The sequence below is a fragment of the Pseudochaenichthys georgianus genome, chromosome 16, assembly GCF_902827115.2.
Source record: "Pseudochaenichthys georgianus chromosome 16, fPseGeo1.2, whole genome shotgun sequence".
Classification (NCBI taxonomy): Eukaryota; Metazoa; Chordata; class Actinopteri; order Perciformes; family Channichthyidae; genus Pseudochaenichthys; species Pseudochaenichthys georgianus.
In genome coordinates this window covers 10,444,526-10,465,204 of record NC_047518.2, presented here as the reverse complement: position 1 = coordinate 10,465,204, position 20,679 = coordinate 10,444,526, and the positions used below count along the sequence as shown (strand labels likewise).

At 39.1% G+C, this 20,679-nt stretch overlaps 1 protein-coding gene and 1 long non-coding RNA gene across 3 annotated transcripts; one reads left to right on the top strand and one right to left on the bottom strand.

Moving 5' to 3' along the window:
- Positions 1-199: 199 nt before the first annotated feature.
- On the bottom strand, positions 200-16,493 carry LOC117461288 (sodium- and chloride-dependent transporter XTRP3-like). 2 transcript variants are annotated; one of them, XM_071205801.1, is made up of 11 exons: positions 16,389-16,493; positions 10,123-10,263; positions 8,365-8,456; positions 8,010-8,237; positions 7,192-7,302; positions 4,319-4,560; positions 3,600-3,762; positions 2,686-2,887; positions 1,894-2,053; positions 1,626-1,791; positions 200-468 (listed from the first exon to the last, which is right to left on the bottom strand). In XM_071205801.1, the coding sequence occupies exons 2-11, from the start codon at positions 10,235-10,237 to the stop codon at positions 301-303; spliced, it is 1,647 nt and encodes a 548-aa protein (XP_071061902.1). In that variant the 5' UTR covers positions 10,238-10,263; positions 16,389-16,493; the 3' UTR covers positions 200-300. The 2 variants fall into 2 exon arrangements, with proteins under 2 accessions (XP_071061902.1, XP_033958997.2); XM_034103106.2 differs by lacking the exon at positions 16,389-16,493 and adding an exon at positions 14,348-14,757.
- Positions 16,494-16,641: 148 nt separating this feature from the next.
- LOC139435321 (uncharacterized) lies at positions 16,642-18,071 on the top strand. Its single transcript, XR_011644598.1, has 3 exons — positions 16,642-16,747; positions 17,098-17,189; positions 17,571-18,071. It is a non-coding gene; the product is annotated as an uncharacterized lncRNA (long non-coding RNA).
- The last annotated feature ends 2,608 nt before the right edge of the window (positions 18,072-20,679 follow it).

Here is a 20,679-nt window from a genome sequence, read left to right as displayed (position 1 = left end):
AAAAACTACTGACTATCTAAAACACTACATATCATAACCCATTGAATAAGCTACATGACTTTATACATTTACACATGCTCTAAATGTTTAGCATAATAAAACTTTATCTACACTTGTACCATGTTGCATAGTTGCACTAGTCGTATGGAAGAGCATGGATTGGAATCAGGCTCACAAGTTTGACTTTAAGAAAAAATCCACCTTAAAATACCCAACACCATAAAATTAGGCATCATTGCTGCGTTCAGCTGAAGGACAGAGATTTAGTGTCTAGGAAAGGAAGGAAGGTGGTGCTAGAGGTTAAGTAGATACTGTGCTGACGGCATTCCTCTTGGGATGGTTTCCACGTTTCCTCTTCCTGCAGAACACATACAGAGCTGTGAGGGGAACACAGCTGATGGACGACACCATTAGCAGGCCGATGAACACTTGACCAAAGACAGGATAGTCCGTCACCACCGATTTACCCTGAAAAATAACAGTAACGTTTAACACATGTCTTCAGATGTTAAGCATTACTCAGGAAGTTTAGCAGAACATCAAACAATCATTATCAAGCTGAGGCAGTTTGATGAGACAACCTTATTTCTGAAAAACTATTCTATGAAAAATTACAAACTTTTTTTTGAACCCCTTTCATGTTTAAAAAATGAAGTACATTTTTTAAAAAACTGACAGAATTCCTTTTGAGGACACATTTCCGAACAATTTCAAAATGACTACAATTAACAACAATTTTTAAATCACCTTATTCTCTCTGGAAAATTGCTTACTTTTGGAGGAATCCCCATACTTTTTAAAAATGCAGTCATTTAAAAAAAATGAAATGTTTGAAAAAAGAATACTGGATTTAAATGGTCTGCTCTTATTATAGCCTTATCAAGTAATTTCGACCCCTAAAAGCGTTGCTTTGTAGCTTCACATACTACATGTCATTCACCCATTCACACCCATTCCTACAGAGCAGTGCACCTTGCTCTAGGAACTAACATTCACAAACCATTGCCACACACCACATCGGACACGTTGCCTGCACAGGCTGGGATCGAGCCCACAACCTTCTGGTTGAAAGATGATCGCACTCCTTCGCAGCCACAATCGCCCTCAAAACACCTCATTACTTGAAAATGGAAATGTCTTAATTCAAATATAATTGCTGTGTTTCTATTAGAAATCGAAAGTAAGATTTGAAAAATATGTTTAATTCCAGGTCATATAGCTGTGTATTAAGGGTTACAATATACAAATTCTTATACATGGAGATTAAAGATTTTTATATATTGTCAAAGTTGGCTTGGATGGGATTTGATCACGTGTCTACATATTTGACCTGGGAACAAACAGTTTGACATAAAAATACACAAATAAATTAATAAAAAGTAGGTAACAGCTGTAAAAGTTTGTTTCGCTATGTTCAATGTTTTTTCCTTCGTATTATGCAGGGTGCAGACAGAGAGAATAAATGCTGAATCAGCGAGAATCATCTAGCCCGCTTCTGATTCTAATGACCAGATTCCAAAATCGTTACACCACTAGTGGATACCTTTCTTTCTTTTTCTAACCAAGAAGTCCCTACCGAACAAGCAACCTTTGATAAATGATGAGAAAGGATGCATGTGCCTCACCAGCTCTTTGTTCCATGCTTGGTAGGTGGGCGTCCCTCCTCTGATGTAGTTGACAATGGAGACGACGAAGAGAGTGATAAGAACAACGGGACTGACTCCTGCCCACATGATCTTCCAGTACCAGTTGGGACGATGACCTATCATGTCTTCTATGTCTTTCTCAAACCTTAAATGACAAGATAACGTTTTAAAATCAGGTTGAGCCTTAACAAAAGCTGACTTGAAGGCTTACACAATTGAAAGCACTACCACACACAAATACACAAACCTTTTAATGCCATATATGTAACTGACAGCTATGACCTCGATGAGGACGATGAAGAGCAGGGAGAAATTGGCTCCATAGTCGTTAAACATGGTGAACCAGTAATTCCCTGACGTGGTGGTGAAGCCCAGGCCGAGCAGCATACAAAACACACACACCAAACCTGAAGGAAAACACACATTTCAAATGTAACATTTGCTGCATAGCAACACGTATACCATAATGCAGAAGACATGTCTTGTACACTATAGGAATTGATGTAACAGGAGAGCTGAGATGAGAGCTAGGTATATTCCGCTGTAATTGTTTCACATTGTTCAGGATCCGTCATCATATTTTTTAATAGTGTGCCCGAAATGTCCTGAAAAAGGAGAGTTGAAATACTTGCATGAGTAAGGCAACTCAGACAAGCATATCAACACTTAAGATGAGATTGTTGTTATCACTGCACTCAATACGTTTAATGAGCGGGTGCTTTGCCCTGGGTGTTACCTCTCAGGCCACATACAGATTAATCTACACATGATATAATATATATATATAAATATATATATATATATATATATATATATATACTGTATATATACTGTATAGGGAATGTGAATTGCGCTTGCATTCTGGGCAATCACAGCCAATAATATAATATCTATCATCTTTTGCACCTAACATTATTACTAGAATTATAGAAGTAACAAGTTCTGAGGACTCACTCCGGCACTGAAAAGCACCAATAATGAAACAGCTTATTGGGACTTTATGAAAGTCTTCCACCTGTCCCATTGGCCTGGATCTTACCGTTGAGCAGCTCGTTGCTCAGGTGAGACACGAGCTTGAAGTCTCGCAGCGGGGTGATGATGGCGGTGACGTTGCCCAACATGCTGCCCATCCCCAACAGCAGCAGCATGAAGAAGTACAGCACTGACCACAGCTGGGGTAACGGCATGTTCTTAATGGCCTCACTGTACACAATGAAGGCCAGCCCTGTCCCCTCCACTGCCTGGAACAAAGGAAAGTGGGAGAACGAGTGTTTATTACTAGGATGGAAGAACAGGTGAAGAGGTCTTGAGGGAGAGTAAGCAGTCATCAGTGGAAACACATCAGATTTTTGGCTGCATATCATACCGGTCTGGTAAAAGGTGCTACTGTATTTACCTTATCTTGTTGCAATGTCTCAACTGCAAAGTACAGTACTACATGGCTCTTAGTTTCTTATTTCAGATTGCTACAAAATATTATCGCTAGTGGATGGATGAAATGCCTTTTCCATAAAATATATTGTTAAGATTTGTTCCTCGCCACGAAAGACCTTTTTTCTTTTACTCGCCAATACAACCACTGTCTGCTTCATATCAAAGTCAGAGTGACAAAATATGTTGACCATAAAAATGATATAAGCAGTTTAAAAAAACAGCAAAGCTGGTTGCAATTTACTTGTTGTAAAATGATCAGTTATTCAATAATCCATTTGTGAAATTATTAAGCAGTGACACATTATTTGTGGCAGCGCAGCTAGCTAGAATTAAACTAGCTTTGTTTCTCAGTTTTGCAGATTTAGCGACCACAAGGGCAACACAATCCTTTTGTGTTTTTGCCCCTGGAATCTTTAAATCACTGAAATATGAGTTTATAATACGGGTACTAGGTCATGTGAACCAATCGTATTGGCATCATGTTAATAATTATAAATATTGAAATGATGAGGAACATACAGTGTCTAGTTCACTCTCCAGGTTACAGGGTTCCAGTTGGTTGGCGATTTCAGCAAACTGCAGTGGATATGTTGCGTTCAGCTTCTCAATCCAGTCAAAGACCTGGTCGATGCTCATGCTGTCCTCTGCCAGATCAAAAGTATTCAGCAGCAGTAAGCGTGTCCTGCAAGAGGAGAAAAAGAGGTGGATTATGGTCAGCTTTTTAGCCACTTATTAGCAACAGCCTTTTTAATAACATATATAAGCTTCAGACGTCTACCAGTGGGTTATTTACTGATGTATTTTATGTCGTAAACAAAACGTGAAAGTATCTTCAACTTGTGTTTACAACAGACCTTATTTCAGGCGTCTAACCACAAACAAAATAAAAAAACATTAGCTTTAAGACAAAGCAAACTCTTAAATGTGAACTAATTTAGGATTAATTCCTGCACCACTATATGGGACTTAATCCAAAGTGGCAGAAAAAAAGACTTGATATAATAATATCTTATGCCAAAACAAGGTCGAGGGTGTGGTTTAAACATTGAGTGGGTTTTGCAGCACTTGGGCTATAAACGTCAACATGGATAGTCACTTAAAATAATTACTTTATCTGTTTTAAGGAATACACCTTATAAAAACTGTGATCATTTAGATAATAATTCAGTCTTCGGAAGAAGAGCATATAGGATTAGGTTGCACTATCATGAATTCATTAGCACAAAACACACACACACCTCTCCAGGCAGTTCTCGTAGTTAACGGTGGCCTTGAACCCATAGATGGCAAAGGTGACGATGCTGGCAAAGATGGAGGTTCCACAGTTGATCAGGGAAACAATGATGGCTTGGCGCTCAAAATTGTTGTTGTAATGGTTGTAGCTGGCAAAAGCTATGAGCGTCCCAAAACCCAGACCGAGTGAGAAAAAGATCTGAGTGGCCGCATTGATCCATGTAGTCGGGTTGAGAAGCTGTTCCAGCTGAAACAAGACAAACGCATGTGGGCACAGGTTTAGAAACATACAAACGCACACAACAAAATGCAAAAAGCACACATGAGCACACAAAGTTACACATTCAACTGTAAGAATTGACACATTAGACCAGTGTTTCTCAAACTTTTTCATACCAAGGACCACTTAACCAATAAAAAAACACTCGCGGACCACCTAACTCCACAAATATCCAAAAACACATCGTTTTTCTAGAACAGATTACAAATCGCCTGAAAATGGTACAAACAGGTGGCAACATGTGTGACAAAGGTGTTGCGCTGGGCCATATCATGCAATAGAAAGTGAAACTTAACCTCGCTCCATTGCGGAGATATTCCCGCGACAGTGCGGAAAACTTAAATTAACTTATTTATTTAAAATGTGAAATGTTACCAATATACTCACGGACCACTAGGGGGCGCTCACGGACCACCAGTGGTCCGCGGACCACATTTTGAGAAGCACTGCATTAGACAAACATAGGCATAATAACGGTTGAAGTGTTTTCTAGCAGCGCAGTCCAGGCAGTGTGCCGCTGCCATAAGGCAGCAACAAATCTATGACGGCACATCCGCACTGCTAACCTTGAAAGCAACAAAAGGCAGCCAGAATTTTCGACAAAACCAGTCGGATGTTGCTCTGGTGCATTCAGCGATTAACGTGGAATTATGCCAAAAACTTGTGCTGGTTGTTTTAGTTTTTGGCTTTTAATAAAACATTCTTGGCCTACAATGTGCAACTCCTTCTGCCCAATTCAGACGATTAATATATTCTTGTAAGCTTGTAAAGGCAGGATGACAACTTCATATAATGAATGACATGCTGATAGTAATACGTTGTTTTAAATAAAAAGTCTTGGCTACAGGTTTCAGACGACTAAATGATTATCGTCAAATACAGATGATAAATACAGCACTTAAATTGTGCTTGAAAATGTTTGTATAATGGTAAAACAATTGCTTTAGCAAATTATTCACTTAAAAAGGTTTATCTTTGATTGATCAAATATGATAAGGGTTTGTTAGTCTCAGAAATGCATTTGACTTACAGTATGTTATAATTACACAGATAAATGTGAGTGTGTGTGCCATCCGATTTTTTTGTGTCAATTCTATCGATGCAAGATATATTTATATTTTAAAATAATTTGTACAATAGTTGGACACTTGGATATCTGCTAGCAATTATTTCCCCTCGATTCCTTATTTAGAGGTAGTTCAAATTATGACTTTAGGAATAATTGAATGCAGAGGCAATTTTGTAATATTATAGAGAGTAGAAATATTTATAAAGTCTTCAATGTACCATGGGCCCTTTGAGGGCAACCATAAGGCTAATGTGGCCCACGATGAAACCCCTGCTGTAAAGCAACGCACCCACATATGTTTGTATTCCTATTGCAACATTTTGTAACAGGTTTTGTTTGGACCCAAATGTAGCACACAGGTTGTGGTTCGGTTTGACCCACATGAGTTGCTTGGACCGGGACGATGGTGTTTGGAGACCATGCATCTTAGAGCTCTCTGTTCATCGTCCATCTCCCAATTCTTCCCTTCGGGTTGGCAATTGGACTTGGGATGAAACCCAGAAGCAAAACTGGTGATAAGAGTACAAAGTACTTCCTCCAAAATACTGACGTGAACATATTTAGGGAGACCACAAGCCATTAGAAGTGATGCAGGGCCAATCTTGCTCTCTCTGGTTGATAGGAGTTGTGCGGGGGTATCAAGTGGACCACCTTGGTGAACCAATCTTCCACCGTCAGGATTGTGGTGTATCCATTGGACGATGGCAGGCCCGTAAGAAGTTGGAAAGATGTGGGACCAGGGACAATAGGCACAGGCAGAGGTAGCAGAAGGCCATCGGGAGACTGGTAGGTTGGTTTGTGCTAGTGGCACTAGGACAGGCATTGACAAGCTCCCGCATGTTCTCCTCCAGAGTGGCTCACCCAAACCTCCGCTGCAGAATTCCATGGTACGCTCGATCCTGTTGGCTTCGGCTTGCCGAGAGTTCAGTATTTTGGCGAGTTGGATGAACTTGGGGATCAGTCCAGACAAAAAAGGGAAGCTTGGTTTCCTCAAGCCAGTGGCCAAGCTACTCCATAGCCAGCTTTACAGCCACTTAATCAACTCAGGCGAGTACAAAGTCCAGGCAGAAAAAACAGTAGAGGACAGGCAGAAGGTAGTTTTAGGCAAGGCAGCGGATCAGGAAACCAGGAGGTAGGTAAACGTTGTCAGATGGAAAACACCAAGCAGCTTCAGGCAGACAGTAACCAAGGACTCCGAGAGAGATCCCAAGGTGCGGGACTGAAGGCTATTTCATCTGATTCCTTCCGGAAACAGGCAGGTCAGAGGCAGGCATAGTCTGCAACAGGAATTTAATCCGGAACAAAATGCTCGGGAGTCTTGCCTTGGTGGAAAATAATCTGGCAATGACTGGCTGAGCACGAGAGGCTTAAATAACGGCCTGCTTGGGGATGAGATGCAGCTGGGATCTCAGGGGAGCTGTTGAGGTTGGAGTGGCAGGTCCGTGGGGTCAGGTGGAGGCGGTTTGAGTGGAAAAGTATTGAGGGGCAGCAGGTCGAGAGAGAAACAGACTGTTACAACTGAACCTTACATTTGGTGTGAACATGTATTTGACACCATTGATGGCCCCGTGAAGAGTGATGCCCCGTATCAGGTAGATGAAGAGGACCACGTATGGAAATATGGAGGTGAAGTACACCACCTACAGAAGGAGCCAGAGAGCAAAGTTAGCTGCAGAATTCATTAGGGGAGTGACTGAGGTTGATTGGGCTGGAATGTGGGAAAAGTCCATCACCCATCACCCATCACTCAGTCAACATCTCTTGCATGCTTCACCACTTTTAAATGCCATTTCCAGTTTGGTCTCCAAGACAATTCTTTGTTCTTGTGATTGCGAACTATGTTCTTCTTTCAAGTGATTTGATTGCAGATATAGTTCTTGTAATAGTTCTGAGAAGGTTGAGCATCACTTGGCATTATAATTTAAGTCCTCATAGGGATTTGATGCTAAACTAACCGTTGACTGCGTTCATCTAATAAATGTACAGTTTATTTGAACGGTAAATCATGTTGATACATGGATTTTCTTAAATGTACTAAATTATAAAAAAAGGCATTATAATTATTATGTCTCTAATGTTGACTTCCACTTATATCATCAGGATAATGCTTTGGCTGCGACTTGATTATTGAAACAAATAATGTTATACAATGAATACATGCACTGTCTTCAAAAAAATGTATACATAAAAATCGTTTTTAAAATGCAATACAGTATATGCCCAGTACTTGTTTTTATTTATATTTGTAGTTGTCAGTTGTCACTTGGCACCGACTAGAACCGACCATGGACAATGAAGAATGCCTATCAATCACTGTTTATGTTTGAGCAACTTCGATCTCTCTCACCTTTCCAGTTGACTTTACTCCTCGCACAATGAACAGGTAGGTTAGAATCCAGGCCAGCACAAGGCACATTGCCTGGCCTGTACTAACGCCTCCGTGCTCTTCAATAGAAGGAGAGATGTTCAGTGTTTCCCTGTAGAAGAAGTACTGGGTGGGTGTAGCAATTTCACACTCCTCTATTGGTCCTGTCCGGTTAGAATTCATGGGGCAAACTGACCAAGGAAGGACGGACTGAAATAAGTGTAAACATGGAACAATGTCAGTGTGATACTTTACTGTCCAAAGGAGATCAAACATTATGTTTCTTAATAGTATCATCTACTGAAAAATGACATTAGTTAGTCATTTAGCACCTCACTTGAAATGAATGAAAGAGATACCAGAAACTCCATGCATTGATGACGTTGTAATAGAGACACAGATACAGGGATGTGACCACACTGGCAATACCTAAAACAAGAGAATAACAACAAACAATTACAAAGAACATTTTGTTTCTATTTACATATTTTATAACCCTATAAACCCTAATTCTAAGTCAGTGTATCCATGTGAGTCAACAAGGAGTCTAAGATGGCACCATTGTAGCTCATCTGGTAAGGTGGGAATTCCAAATACTAAGGCTGAGGTTGTGGTCGAATTGTAAGCAAATTCAGGTTCTATGTCTTTACCTGAGTGTTTACAAATCCGATTGCACTTACACTTGGCAACGTAACCATGATGCATTAGCGGATATTCCTTATGAGTTTAATGATATATGTCAATATATACACTGAACAAAAATATAAACGCAATACTTTTGTTTTTGCTCCCATTTTTCATGAGATGAACTCAAAGATCTAAAACATTTTCTATATACACAAAATAACCATTTCTCTCAAATATTGTTCACAAATCTGAACAAATCTGTGAAAGTGAGCACTTCTCCTTTGCCGAGATAATCCATCCCACCTCACAGGTGTGGCATATCAAGATGCTGATTAGACAGCATGATTATTGCACAGGTGTGCCTTAGGCCACAATAAAAGGCCACTCTGAAACGTGCAGTTTTGCTTTATTGGGGGGGTCTGGGGGGGTCCGAAAACCAGTCAGTATCTGGTGTGAGGGGTAGGGGTAGGGGTAGGGTTAGGGTAATGTTGTGAATCGAGTGGCCCATGGTGGTGGTGGGGTTATGGTATGGGCAGGCGTATGTAATGGACGACGAACACAGGCCACTCGATTCACAACATTACCCTAACCCTACCCCAACCCTACCCCTACCCCTACCCCTCACACCAGATACTGACTGGTTTTCGGACCCTCCCAGACCCCCCCAATAAAGCAAAAATGCACGTTTCAGAGTGGCCTTTTATTGTGGCCATTCTAAGGCACACCTGTGCAATAATCATGCTGTCTAATCAGCATCTTGATATGCCACACCTGTGAGGTGGGATGGATTATCTCGGAAAAGGAGAAGTGCTCACTATCACAGATTTTTTCAGATTTTTGAAAAATATTTGAGATAAATGGTTATTTTGTTTATATAGAAAATGTTTTAGATCTTTGAGTTCATCTCGTAAAAAATGGGAGCAAAAACAAAAGTGTTGCGTTTATATTTTTGTTCAGTGTATATGAGTTAATCAAATTAATCCACATGATTGCTAATAAGTAATTAGCACAACATTCTCCTCTTAATGTATCATAGTGTTGAAAGTTAAAATCATAAGCACTTTGCCAAGATGGCATAATATGCAGAATGCTTATTAAGCACTGTAACTTCATGATAGATTGGTTGGTCATAATCAGTTGTTTCTGTAGACTGCCCAATGATAACGTCACTTTGAATGTTGTGACAACAAGGAACTGTGGGACAGCATTATCTCCTTTCCTTATGTAAAGGATGGTCCGCTGTAACATTATGCAAAAGGTGGTAACAAGGAGAGCATTGAAGCTCCTTTCCTTATCATCTAAAGATACAAACAGTTCTTATCATAGCTGCCACTTAAGTACTTCTGTGTCAGTTCACTCCTTTAGGAACTTGGCCACAGTGCCCTTTGCTGGATGTCATTCATTAAATGTTACAGTACTTGACCTGGATACAGTGAAGTACAGTACGGTACATTCGGTTAGCACTTACCCACTCCTCCTAAATAAGGGCTGATGGCAGTCCATGCCCCGATGCTACCCAGACTCATCTTCTGACCAATGGCAAGCTCCATGTAGAACAATGGAATACCCTCCAGAATCAGCATGATGAGATAAGGAATCAAGAACCCCCCTGAAGGTGGAAATGTAGTAGAAGTAAAAGACAAGACCAACAAAACAAGAAACACAATACACTGAACATACAGTACGAAGTATTTCTGCGATACTTTTTTAAACAGGAAATATGGAAAAGTGACCAGAGACCAACCATTGGGTTGTCCGATGTCCAGTCCCAGCATGTCTTATTTTCGTAGGGCATGATATCGAATGGAATGTGAATGCATGTGAACAAAAGTCTCTTCTGATGAATAGCTGACACTTCGTATCGTAGCGTCTGGTTCTGTCTTAACATGTGTGATTGCTGACTTTAATACCAAGTAGTTGACAGTTTTCTCTGCTTTGTGCCACAAACACAAATAATAACCTGACATATTGAGTTCAACTTTCCTGTACCTGTTTCCAGTTGGTACACTTATTATAGGGTTTGCCTTGAAAAACAAACAAATATGTTTCTAAAAATAACTATGTATTTTAGTTGTGTTGAATTGGTTATCCCACCCTTCGGGTCAGGTCTGAAAAAGAACATGATAAGGCCACTTTAATTATTACAATTATGGTTGTTTCACGCTTTAACTTCCATGGGTTAGGTGTAGGTGTGCTTTGCTTGGATTTACTAAATGTTGTCGCCTTCATTTTGTTGGGTTAATGAACTAAGCAGGAAATATGGTCATATGTCTCATGTTTCCTGCTGTTAACCTGCACGTTAAGGACAGTAATTACAGTAGATGTGTGCTCAGTGACTAATAAAGACATAACAACTGTCCCATCTGAACACATTATATCTGCTGTGGATGTTGTGTTTGAACAAGAATATCTGAAATTCACTGGTTTTACACATACTGTACTACTGTTTTATCATTCCTGTGCCACATAGGACACACTGTACAAAAGCCACTGTCATTAACAGAGACATCTTTAGACATATGGTGGAGTACACCAAGAAGAAACCAATTCATTGAAGGGAGTACATTCAGTGTTGGAAGAAGTACTCTTTTATATTTTAATAGTAGAAGTAGAAAAACTAAATTGAAACAAATAAATACTTAGAAGTAAAAGTCCTGCATTTAAATCTTACTCAAATTAAAATAGAGAAGTATTTTCATTACCATAAATAAAAGTACATCTTTAGTTTAATGAAATGACTGGATACAGTTTATTGATGCATGAATGTGTTCATAACAGCTGTTAAATGTGACGCTGATTTGAATCAAGTTCTATATTAAGGTTGATTTATATTTTTAATTGGTTTATAATCTGAATCTGTAAATAATTAAGCTGTTAGATAAAAGTAATGTAGTAAAAAGTACAAACTGGCTTCCAAAATATAGGAAGTAGATATATGTAGTGAAAAGATAGTATAAAGTAGCATACAATTAAAAAAAAACTTAAAAGGTTCCTAAAACTTGAGTAAATGTATGTAATTACATTCCACCACTGAGTATCTTTTAGCTCATTCTGATCTGTACTAATGTTTGCGTTGTCGTAAATTATATTTGACTGTTTTAGTCTTTTATCACTTCCCTGGGGTGCTCTGGCAGCAGTTAGAGTGTAAAGTCTGTAGATAAGCGGCATAATGTATCAATGTGGCTAGCTTCAACTTCAGGTAAACTCACTGTATAACAATAAGGCTTTCCGCCCATTCCTTTTGATGTTTCAGAAACAGCTTGCATGACTCAGACTGCAGGCAATAAACCATTGCTTAATATGTTTCCTTTAAGTACATTTACTCAAGTACTGTTTGAAGTAGTTGTACTTCAGTATTTTTATTTGATTAGTTTTTTTACTTGACTACAATTTTGAAGAAAATACTGTACTTCTTACTCCACTACATTTATGTGACAGCTTTAGTTACTTAGCAGCTTCATGTTATCAATACTGCATTTAAATAAACTAATGAATATTAATGTGATAGTGTGCTTCACCTTTCAGTATGTTCAGTTTACGCTAAACTTAAGTACTTTTATTTAAGTAACACAATAGGTTTTATTAGTAACAAGGTCAATGATCTGAGACATTTCTTCCACTTCTTCAGTGGGGTAAAGTAACTGAGTAGATTTATACAATTTGGAGATACTTGTACTTTACCTGAGTATGTATCTTGTTATGTTACTTTTTACTGTATAGGTACATTGTGTACTTTTACCACCACATTTATTTAATACCTTTAGTTACTTTACAGATGTGGATGAATGATGTGAAATATAATCAAGTGTTGAATCAGACTTTAGTTCCACCTGGAGTAAATTCACAAGCTACCCTGCAGTATACAAAGTCCTTCAAACTAGCTGCACCTTTACCAGCTTTGAGAACACTTTCATGATCAATCATTATAAAACATATCATATATATTATTCTGAAATGGACCAATCTGCACAATGACTACTTTTACTTTTGGACATAAAGGAATATGACCGTACTTGATTACAGTATGTTGATGCTAATACTTCAATACTTTTACGTAGAACAGTATTACACTCTGGAACTTCTCCCACCTCTGCGGATTTTACACAAAATGTAAGAGGGTAAAGCATACAGCATGTACACTGGCACAACTGGTACACTGGTACACTGTTAAACTATATTATTATGTTATTCAGACCCAGTCTCACATGGGAATAAACCCTGCTGAAAATGTCACTATGTCTATAGGCAGTGTTGGGTGTAACGCGTTACAAAAGTAACGGAGTTACAGCAATATATTTTTGCTGTAACGAAGTAATGTAACGCGTTACTAATGAAATGTGGGTAATATATTACCCGTTACAATGCTCAGTAACGCAGTTACAACACATTTTAACCCGAAATTAAATGGTGTTTTGTTTTTTAACAATGTACTAACATAGCGAGACATTCCGACACCAGACAAATTGTGCGGGGAGATAGTAAACCTGGTGTTTACTCTTCAGGCTTCGCGCCGGGATCTTCGGGGCAGTTGAATGTTATGCATCCTCTATTCAAAAAAGAGAACGGAGCGAAAAATACTAACAACAAATTGTGTCAGGTGCGCGTGACCTGCTCCGCTGCGCGTGCATCATTTCCAAAGTGCTTCCACAGCAGTGACACACATCTGTGGATAATCATTTATACGAAAATGGTTAAAGCAACCATCACTAAACGCCAGCAACACTGCATCTACTGCAGACCGTAGCAACAGGTCAGAAGGGGACATCACGTGACCCTCCGCTGTGGACACTAGCTTACTCCCGCCTGACTCGCCGCCCTCAACCCCGGAGCAGCACTCTTCGTTGCCCGAAACTACGCCGCCCCTCTGCGGCCCGCAGGTGCCAGGATACCACGGCAAAACAGAGCCTGCCCAGGTATATCTAAACAAGTACCCGCCTGTACAGTGGGGTTAGGTGGTCATTTTCCAGCTCGTGGTATACAAATAGACAAGGGCTAGAATATGTGAAAATAGTGCCATATTCTGCCATGCCTGTAGAAATGTTGGGTCAAAAAGAATGCATACAATAGCACAGATGCCTTCACCACGAATGGCTACAAAAAGATCTCATATCCCAAGCTTATCAACGAGCTAATGTTGCAGCTGAAATGATCTCCAGGTCACAAATTCAACCTCACATGATGATGACCATGTCTCAAGCACAGTAAATATTCTCTTCCCAGAGTATATGATGGGACCAAAGTGATGATTTAGTAGGCTACATGGTTTTAATAATACTTTTGCTTTTCAATGTTTGCCATTTCAAACCATGAGCTGGTTCAAATAATATTTGCCTTGATTTACAATAATATGTTCTCATTTGTTTTATCAGTAGAGTTTTGAAGCTGTTGTGCTTTTCTTTGCCACAGTCCACTTTGGACTATATGAAATATTTCAGGATTGCACTTTTAACTCACTTGAAATGTTCTCACTTGCTTGGTTTCAAAACATAACAAATGCCATAATCTGTTCATTGGGACCATCAATGCTATTTTTCATTGCTGTTGCCGGCCACTATTGCTCATGTAAACCTGCTACTGCTGCGTTTGAAGGGTAGAAGGCAGAGTCCTGGTTAAAAATGAACTAGTGATAACCTAGTGGTATAATAACTTATTATCTAGGTGAAGCGGTCCACAGTCGGGAATGAATGACTTACCTCCACCGTGCATTTGACAGAGGTATGGAAACCTCCACACGTTCCCAAGTCCGACTGCATAGGATACACATGCCAAAATAAACTGTAAGGGGTTATCCCAGTTGGGTCTCGTGTCTTGTCTCATGTTTGCGTCCTGTCAGTAGGTTCGGTGGTCCGGAGTCAATGGAACAACAACAACAACAGGTGGATGAGTGCGCGCTGGAGAGCAGGCTGCCAATAGAGTCTGGCTGCAGAGCGCAGCAAGGAGGCGTTTCCTATAGGGCGTTTCCTATAGGGGCGTTTCCTATAGTGAACGACGGGAGCCGGCTCTCGCCCGCGAACGAGCGGTTTTTTGTTTTGTTTTTGCGAAGGGATCTAGATCGGCATGAAGGCACATTATGCAATGTGCAATGTGGACATTATCCCGCTTATTACACATGGCCACATTCTCAACAAAGTAACGACATGACTCCCAATAATAATTGAAATGCTTTATGGATTTAGAAAAATATTTTATTGATTTAAAAAATTGTTTTACGTATTGATTTAAATTGACATGCATCCGCTAAGAAAAGTAGTCCGTTGTTACTGTTTGAACTAACGTAACAACGGCAGGAACTGCTTCTATAGTGTTTTTGAGGAGCTTTTTGATTACAGATTTGAAAACATCGTTGCTTGCTTTAAAAGTAGCACAATTCATTATGTCAAACCTTGAAAGATATCCCTGCCCTAATGCCAAAAGTAACTGGCAACTGAATATGTGTCGCCGTAGCTATGATATGTATAGCTACAGACCCATCTCCAGGCTGCTGTGACCGTGCGCGCTGCCGACGCTTTATAACCTCATGTGGTTCATCTCAGGAGGAGGAGGGTCTTAATGCGGGCATTTATTAGCTTTTGTTTTATTGCATAACTTCTCCTCGCATGAGCCTTTGACTTCAGCTTCTTGTAGTTATAGCTAAATATTGAAAAATATTTTAATGCAAAAGCAAATGCTCACATTTAAGAAGCTAGAAATGTGAAATATTTATGGACGAATAACCTCTTAGCAGAATTGCTGCAACTTAGTTTTCTGTTAGCTTACTAATGGTTGTAGTTACTTAATAACAATGTTGGATGATTAAGTCTCTAAATAATCGTATTTTAATAGTATTTCAGGTCAACATTAGAATTTAAAAAGTAGCTAGTAAATACATCTGTAAAAAAAGTACAAAATTGACCGCCAAAATGTATTAGAGTATAAGTAGAGTAGTATACAATGTTAATCCTCGGGTTATAGTTTCTCTTTTAACTTGCAATAACCCTGAAACCTGTACTCACTTTCTAACTCACTGCATTTAGATTTTAATTCAAAAACTGCTACTACTTTGAACACTTGTTCATGTATATTCAGGTGTAGGTTAGGGTTATGGTTATTTTATTATTGTGTATTCTAATCTTTCTGCATAATTTAATGGTATGTTTTTTTTTTTATATATATAATGTGTACACAAGTGTACACCATTGTGACGGCAGGACATTGAAGATAACTATGTGAATGTTTAACTGATTACAGAATTGTATGGTGTTCAATTATAGTTGGGTAATAGTTCATTTAAATGACATTATAAAACCGTTGCTCAATAGTGGCCGACAGCGCTGTAGTTTCAATAATGAGAAGGTATTCTGTCTGCGCTTGTTTGTGTTTGTTTTGGAGACGTGTGATCTGTTAAACTGTGATCGACTAGATGGCCTTGATCTGGGAGACGGAGATCGATTGCTCTTGTCTCCGCCCACATATCTGGGGGGTTTCGCACATTTTGGTATGTATGCATGTATGTATAGCCTACTTATAAGACAACCACACTAAGAGTAATAAAAAAGGTGTCCAATAGAAACATTAAATAATTGTGTAAAGAAATGGTAACAACATATTCTAAAGAGGCTGGGTCAACAACAATCTTGCAATACTATTATCTCACATAGCCCCACTGATCCTGTGTAGCAGGACTTGTAATGTGCATACATCCACTAAGTAATTAACGATTATCCTAATTGTAGTCATAATATTGTCATATCTTACACGTGAAAGGTGATCCCACGGGTTCTTGTTTCCAGACTGCGGTGATTGGAGCATCCGTAGGCTGCACAAAAGTCCGGCATAGTCAGGTACTTCTGTAAACACAAAGCCAGCAAATTCCTGTATCATAATGCAAGATGTTTTTAACAAGCCAAACCACTTGGAAGAAATCATGTGTAACTTAAGTTGTGTTGAAAGAAAGAGCAGTTCTGCCTCTCCCACTGGTGTAAAGTTGCTGACAACTACCATAGATATATATAAACACTAGATGGCTCATGGGAGATTTTCCAGCGTAGCTGACCGGCCGCCATCTTGCTACAGTCAACAGTTACTCTGATTCGCGTTATGGTAGCTGTTGTCAGGTGAGTGATCTGCACAAAAATACTCTTAACTCACTGAAATCTTGACTGATTTACAAACGGTTTGGTTTATTATAAACATGATTAGCATGGCTATGATACAGGATGCTTGGACATGTTGAAATTGCAGCTTTTCTTTGTGTATGTGGTTGTATTTATTAGCTGGCTAATAACAAGAGGCTGTCAGTGAGACCTAGTATTACAAAGTTGACCCACAACTCCACCAGTGGGAGAGGCAGAACTGCTCTTTCTTTCAACACAACTTAAGTTACACATGATTTCTTCCAAGTGGTTTGGCTTGTTAAAAACATCTTGCATTATGATACAGGAATTTGCTGGCTTTGTGTTTACAGAAGTACCTGACTATGCCGGACTTTTGTGCAGCCTACGGATGCTCTAATCACCGCAGTCTGGAAACAAGAACCCGTGGGATCACCTTTCACGTGTAAGATATGACAATATTATGACTAAAATTAGGATAATCGTTAATTACTTAGTGGATGTATGTACATTACAAGTCCTGCTACACAGGATCAGTGGGGCTATGTGAGATAATAGTATTGCAAGATTGTTGTTGACCCAGCCTCTTTAGAATATGTTGTTACCATTTCTTTACACAATTATTTAATGTTTCTATTGGACACCTTTTTTATTACTCTTAGTGTGGTTGTCTTATTCTTAAAGTAGGCTATACATACATGCATACATACCAAAAATATGATAATTTCGGTGTGTATTTTTGTCCTACCCTTAATGTTAAAGGAAAGAAGGGAGGAACATGTTGACAATAATTTATATATCTGGCTACCTTTCTCATGTTTTTAAGGTTTCCCAAAACCAAAGAGAGGAGGAGGCAGTGGGAACTCGCCCAAAGAAGGGACGGTTTTGTTTCCTGTGACAGGACACTGCTCTGCAGTGAGCACTTCAGGAGTGAGGAATTTGACCGGACAGGAGACGCAGCACTATGTTCCCCACATATGTTTATGTTTGCTCAGTCTAATAAACCCATAACATGGTTGTGAAAGAATACCAAAGCTGAGGCTGGACGGTGATTGATTGTTGGTGTGCCATGTGTTCTTCTTAATAATAATAATACATTTATTTTGGGGGGCCGCCTTTCATAACACCCAAGGACACATAGGATAGTTTATGTTTAAATTGTTTGTTGTTGGATTTTGTGATATATCAGCCGGGGTGAGACAAGACAAACCACAAATGGACTACAGAAGGACACAAAAGGACACATGGTACAGTTTATATTATTCTTGGTCTTTTTTCAATAACATATTTCAAAGGTTCTGGATTTGTTTACAAATCTAGAAACTAAATACAAAACTAGGATGATATGAAGATCTCATGTCAAAAATAATTGTGATAAATTAGACAGAACTGGCCTGTCTGTGAGCACATTTTATGTTGGTTTGGTTCTTCTGATAAAGGTGTGAATATCTAAATAATATACCAACATATGCTATTGTCATTAGTTGTGTCCCTGTTCTTAAAGCTAAGGCATTGCTAAATTAACAACTCTTGGCTTACAGAGTGGTAACATGAGACCGATTTTTATATATAAAATATAAATGTATTTTAATTTTATAATTTATTTGAAATATTAACAATATAATAAAATAAATGGAAATATATACACCGGCAAATATTTAATATAAATACCTTGTGTGTGTGTGTATAGCTATTGCTTTATCTGATTAATGTTATTTTCATATGAAAGTCCATGATTATAAGTATGCAGTATCATAACTACATCTTTGATGTTTATAAAAAACCAAACCGTTTGAAAATTGGTTGAAAATTGAGCAAGCTATGGTTATTTAAATAGTAAACCATAATGTTATGAATGAGAGAACTGCCTGTAGCAAGATGGCGGCCAAGTGGCAACGTCGGGCTGCAGTCGGATAGTTTAAAAATCAGCTCCTAAATTCTAACCCTATCGTCTATTCCTTGACCTCTGAGTGAAACGTCACGGGGTTAAGGGATAGTGGATAGGAGAATTCAAAAGGACTTAGGAGAAGAGACTGCGGTACTTTAGAGAATCCGAATGCACTTTCACTATCCGACGTGTTTATGATGCGCCAGCGGACGTCATTGTGTGCGTCTGCTGCTGTGGGGAAACTACAGTTATACAAAATACAGCGGACTACAACATGGATGTTTAATAAGAACGAGGGACTGCTGTAAACTCATCTAGAGACTCTGCACCGTGCTCTGATGCTGCTGCTTTGCTTTATGAACGTGGACAACAGAGAAACATATTCTTCATGACCAAAGTTGGAATTGAAATAAAAAAGGAAAGTGAAACGTATGCTCGTCACCCTCTCCCTCCGGTCCACATTAATACAATGATCCCAATACGTATGATTGTATGAACTAAAGATCTTAAAATCAATACAGATGTATTTATTATAAACATTAGTCCTTAACATCTATCACTGTGTATATCACCATTCAAACATCTTTTAAAAGTTGAACAAACCCCACACAGCTCAGTAAAGACTGAAATGTTGACTTTATTTGATAACTTCAGTGAAAACTAACGTTCATATTTCTCTTTTTGATTATAATACTGATGAACGTTCAAAACAAAGCACTTTGGCAACTTACCACCTATGTTTTAAAATGCTTAATAAGCACCGTAACTTTCATGATATAATTTCTCGGTCATAATCGGTTGTTTCCGTGAACGGCCGACTGTTGAGTGACGGCAAATGCTGCGGCTGCAAGGCATTGTGGGGCAGCATTTTCGCTTCTCCTGTCGGTTAGGGAGGTCCAGTGGTTCCTAAGCTAAAGGAGGCTATAAAGGAAGTTTGAAACCTCCTTTCCTATCATTCTCATCATTCTAGAGAATTCGAACGGCACTTATCATGGCTGCCACTGAGGGACTTCCGGGTCATTTCAATCCTTTAGGAAGGTTCCTAAGCTAAATGGACTATTCGACTTCAGCCTCGGTCTCAATTGGCCAGCAGCGCGAGTGAGTCATCTAGTGTTTATATATATATCTATGGATACGACTGTCATTACCCGATCCGTCACCCTGCCCGATCGGTTCTGCGCATGTGCGAGAGGGTCCGCCATGTTGGACAACTCCGGACGGCAACACCAGATGGACACTTGACACAGTGGCTTTTAGCAAAGCTCAAAAAGAAAACTCGAGAGAGATGAGTTATTGTTATTACAACGTGACTTCACTATTATTTAACAACTCTTTTTATTGGGTTCTTTTATTTGGGGTTAAGTACATTGTCAGAATAAGTGAGGAATGAATTTCACTTCTGTTAGACAGCCATATGCCATATATTTTTGCATACATTCACAGTAAATATTTATTCAGTATGATAGCTGTCTAACAGAAGTTCACTCTATTTCTCACTTATTCTGACAATGTACTTAACCCCAAATAAAAGAACCCAATAAAAAGAGTTGTTAAATAATAGTGAAGTCACGTTGTAATAACAATAACTCATCTCTCTCGGTTTTTCTTTTTGAGCTTTGCTAAAAGCCACTGTGTCAAATGTCCATCTTGGGTTGCCGTCCGGACTTCCGGACCATCTCGCACATGCGCAGAACCGATCGGGTAGGGTGACGGATCGGGTAGTGACAACCATAGATATATATAAACACTAGATGACTCACCCGCGCTGCTGGCCAATTGAGACCGACGTTGCCACTTGGCCGCCATCTTGCTACAGGCAGTGCTCTCATTCATAACATTATGGTTTACTATTTAAATAACCATAGCTTGCTCAATTTTCAACCAATTTTCAAACGGTTTGGTTTTTTATAAACATCAAAGATGTAGTTATGATACTGCATACTTATAATCATGGACTTTCATATGAAAATAACATTAATCAGATAAAGCAATAGCTACACACACACACACACACACACACACACACACACACACACACACACACACA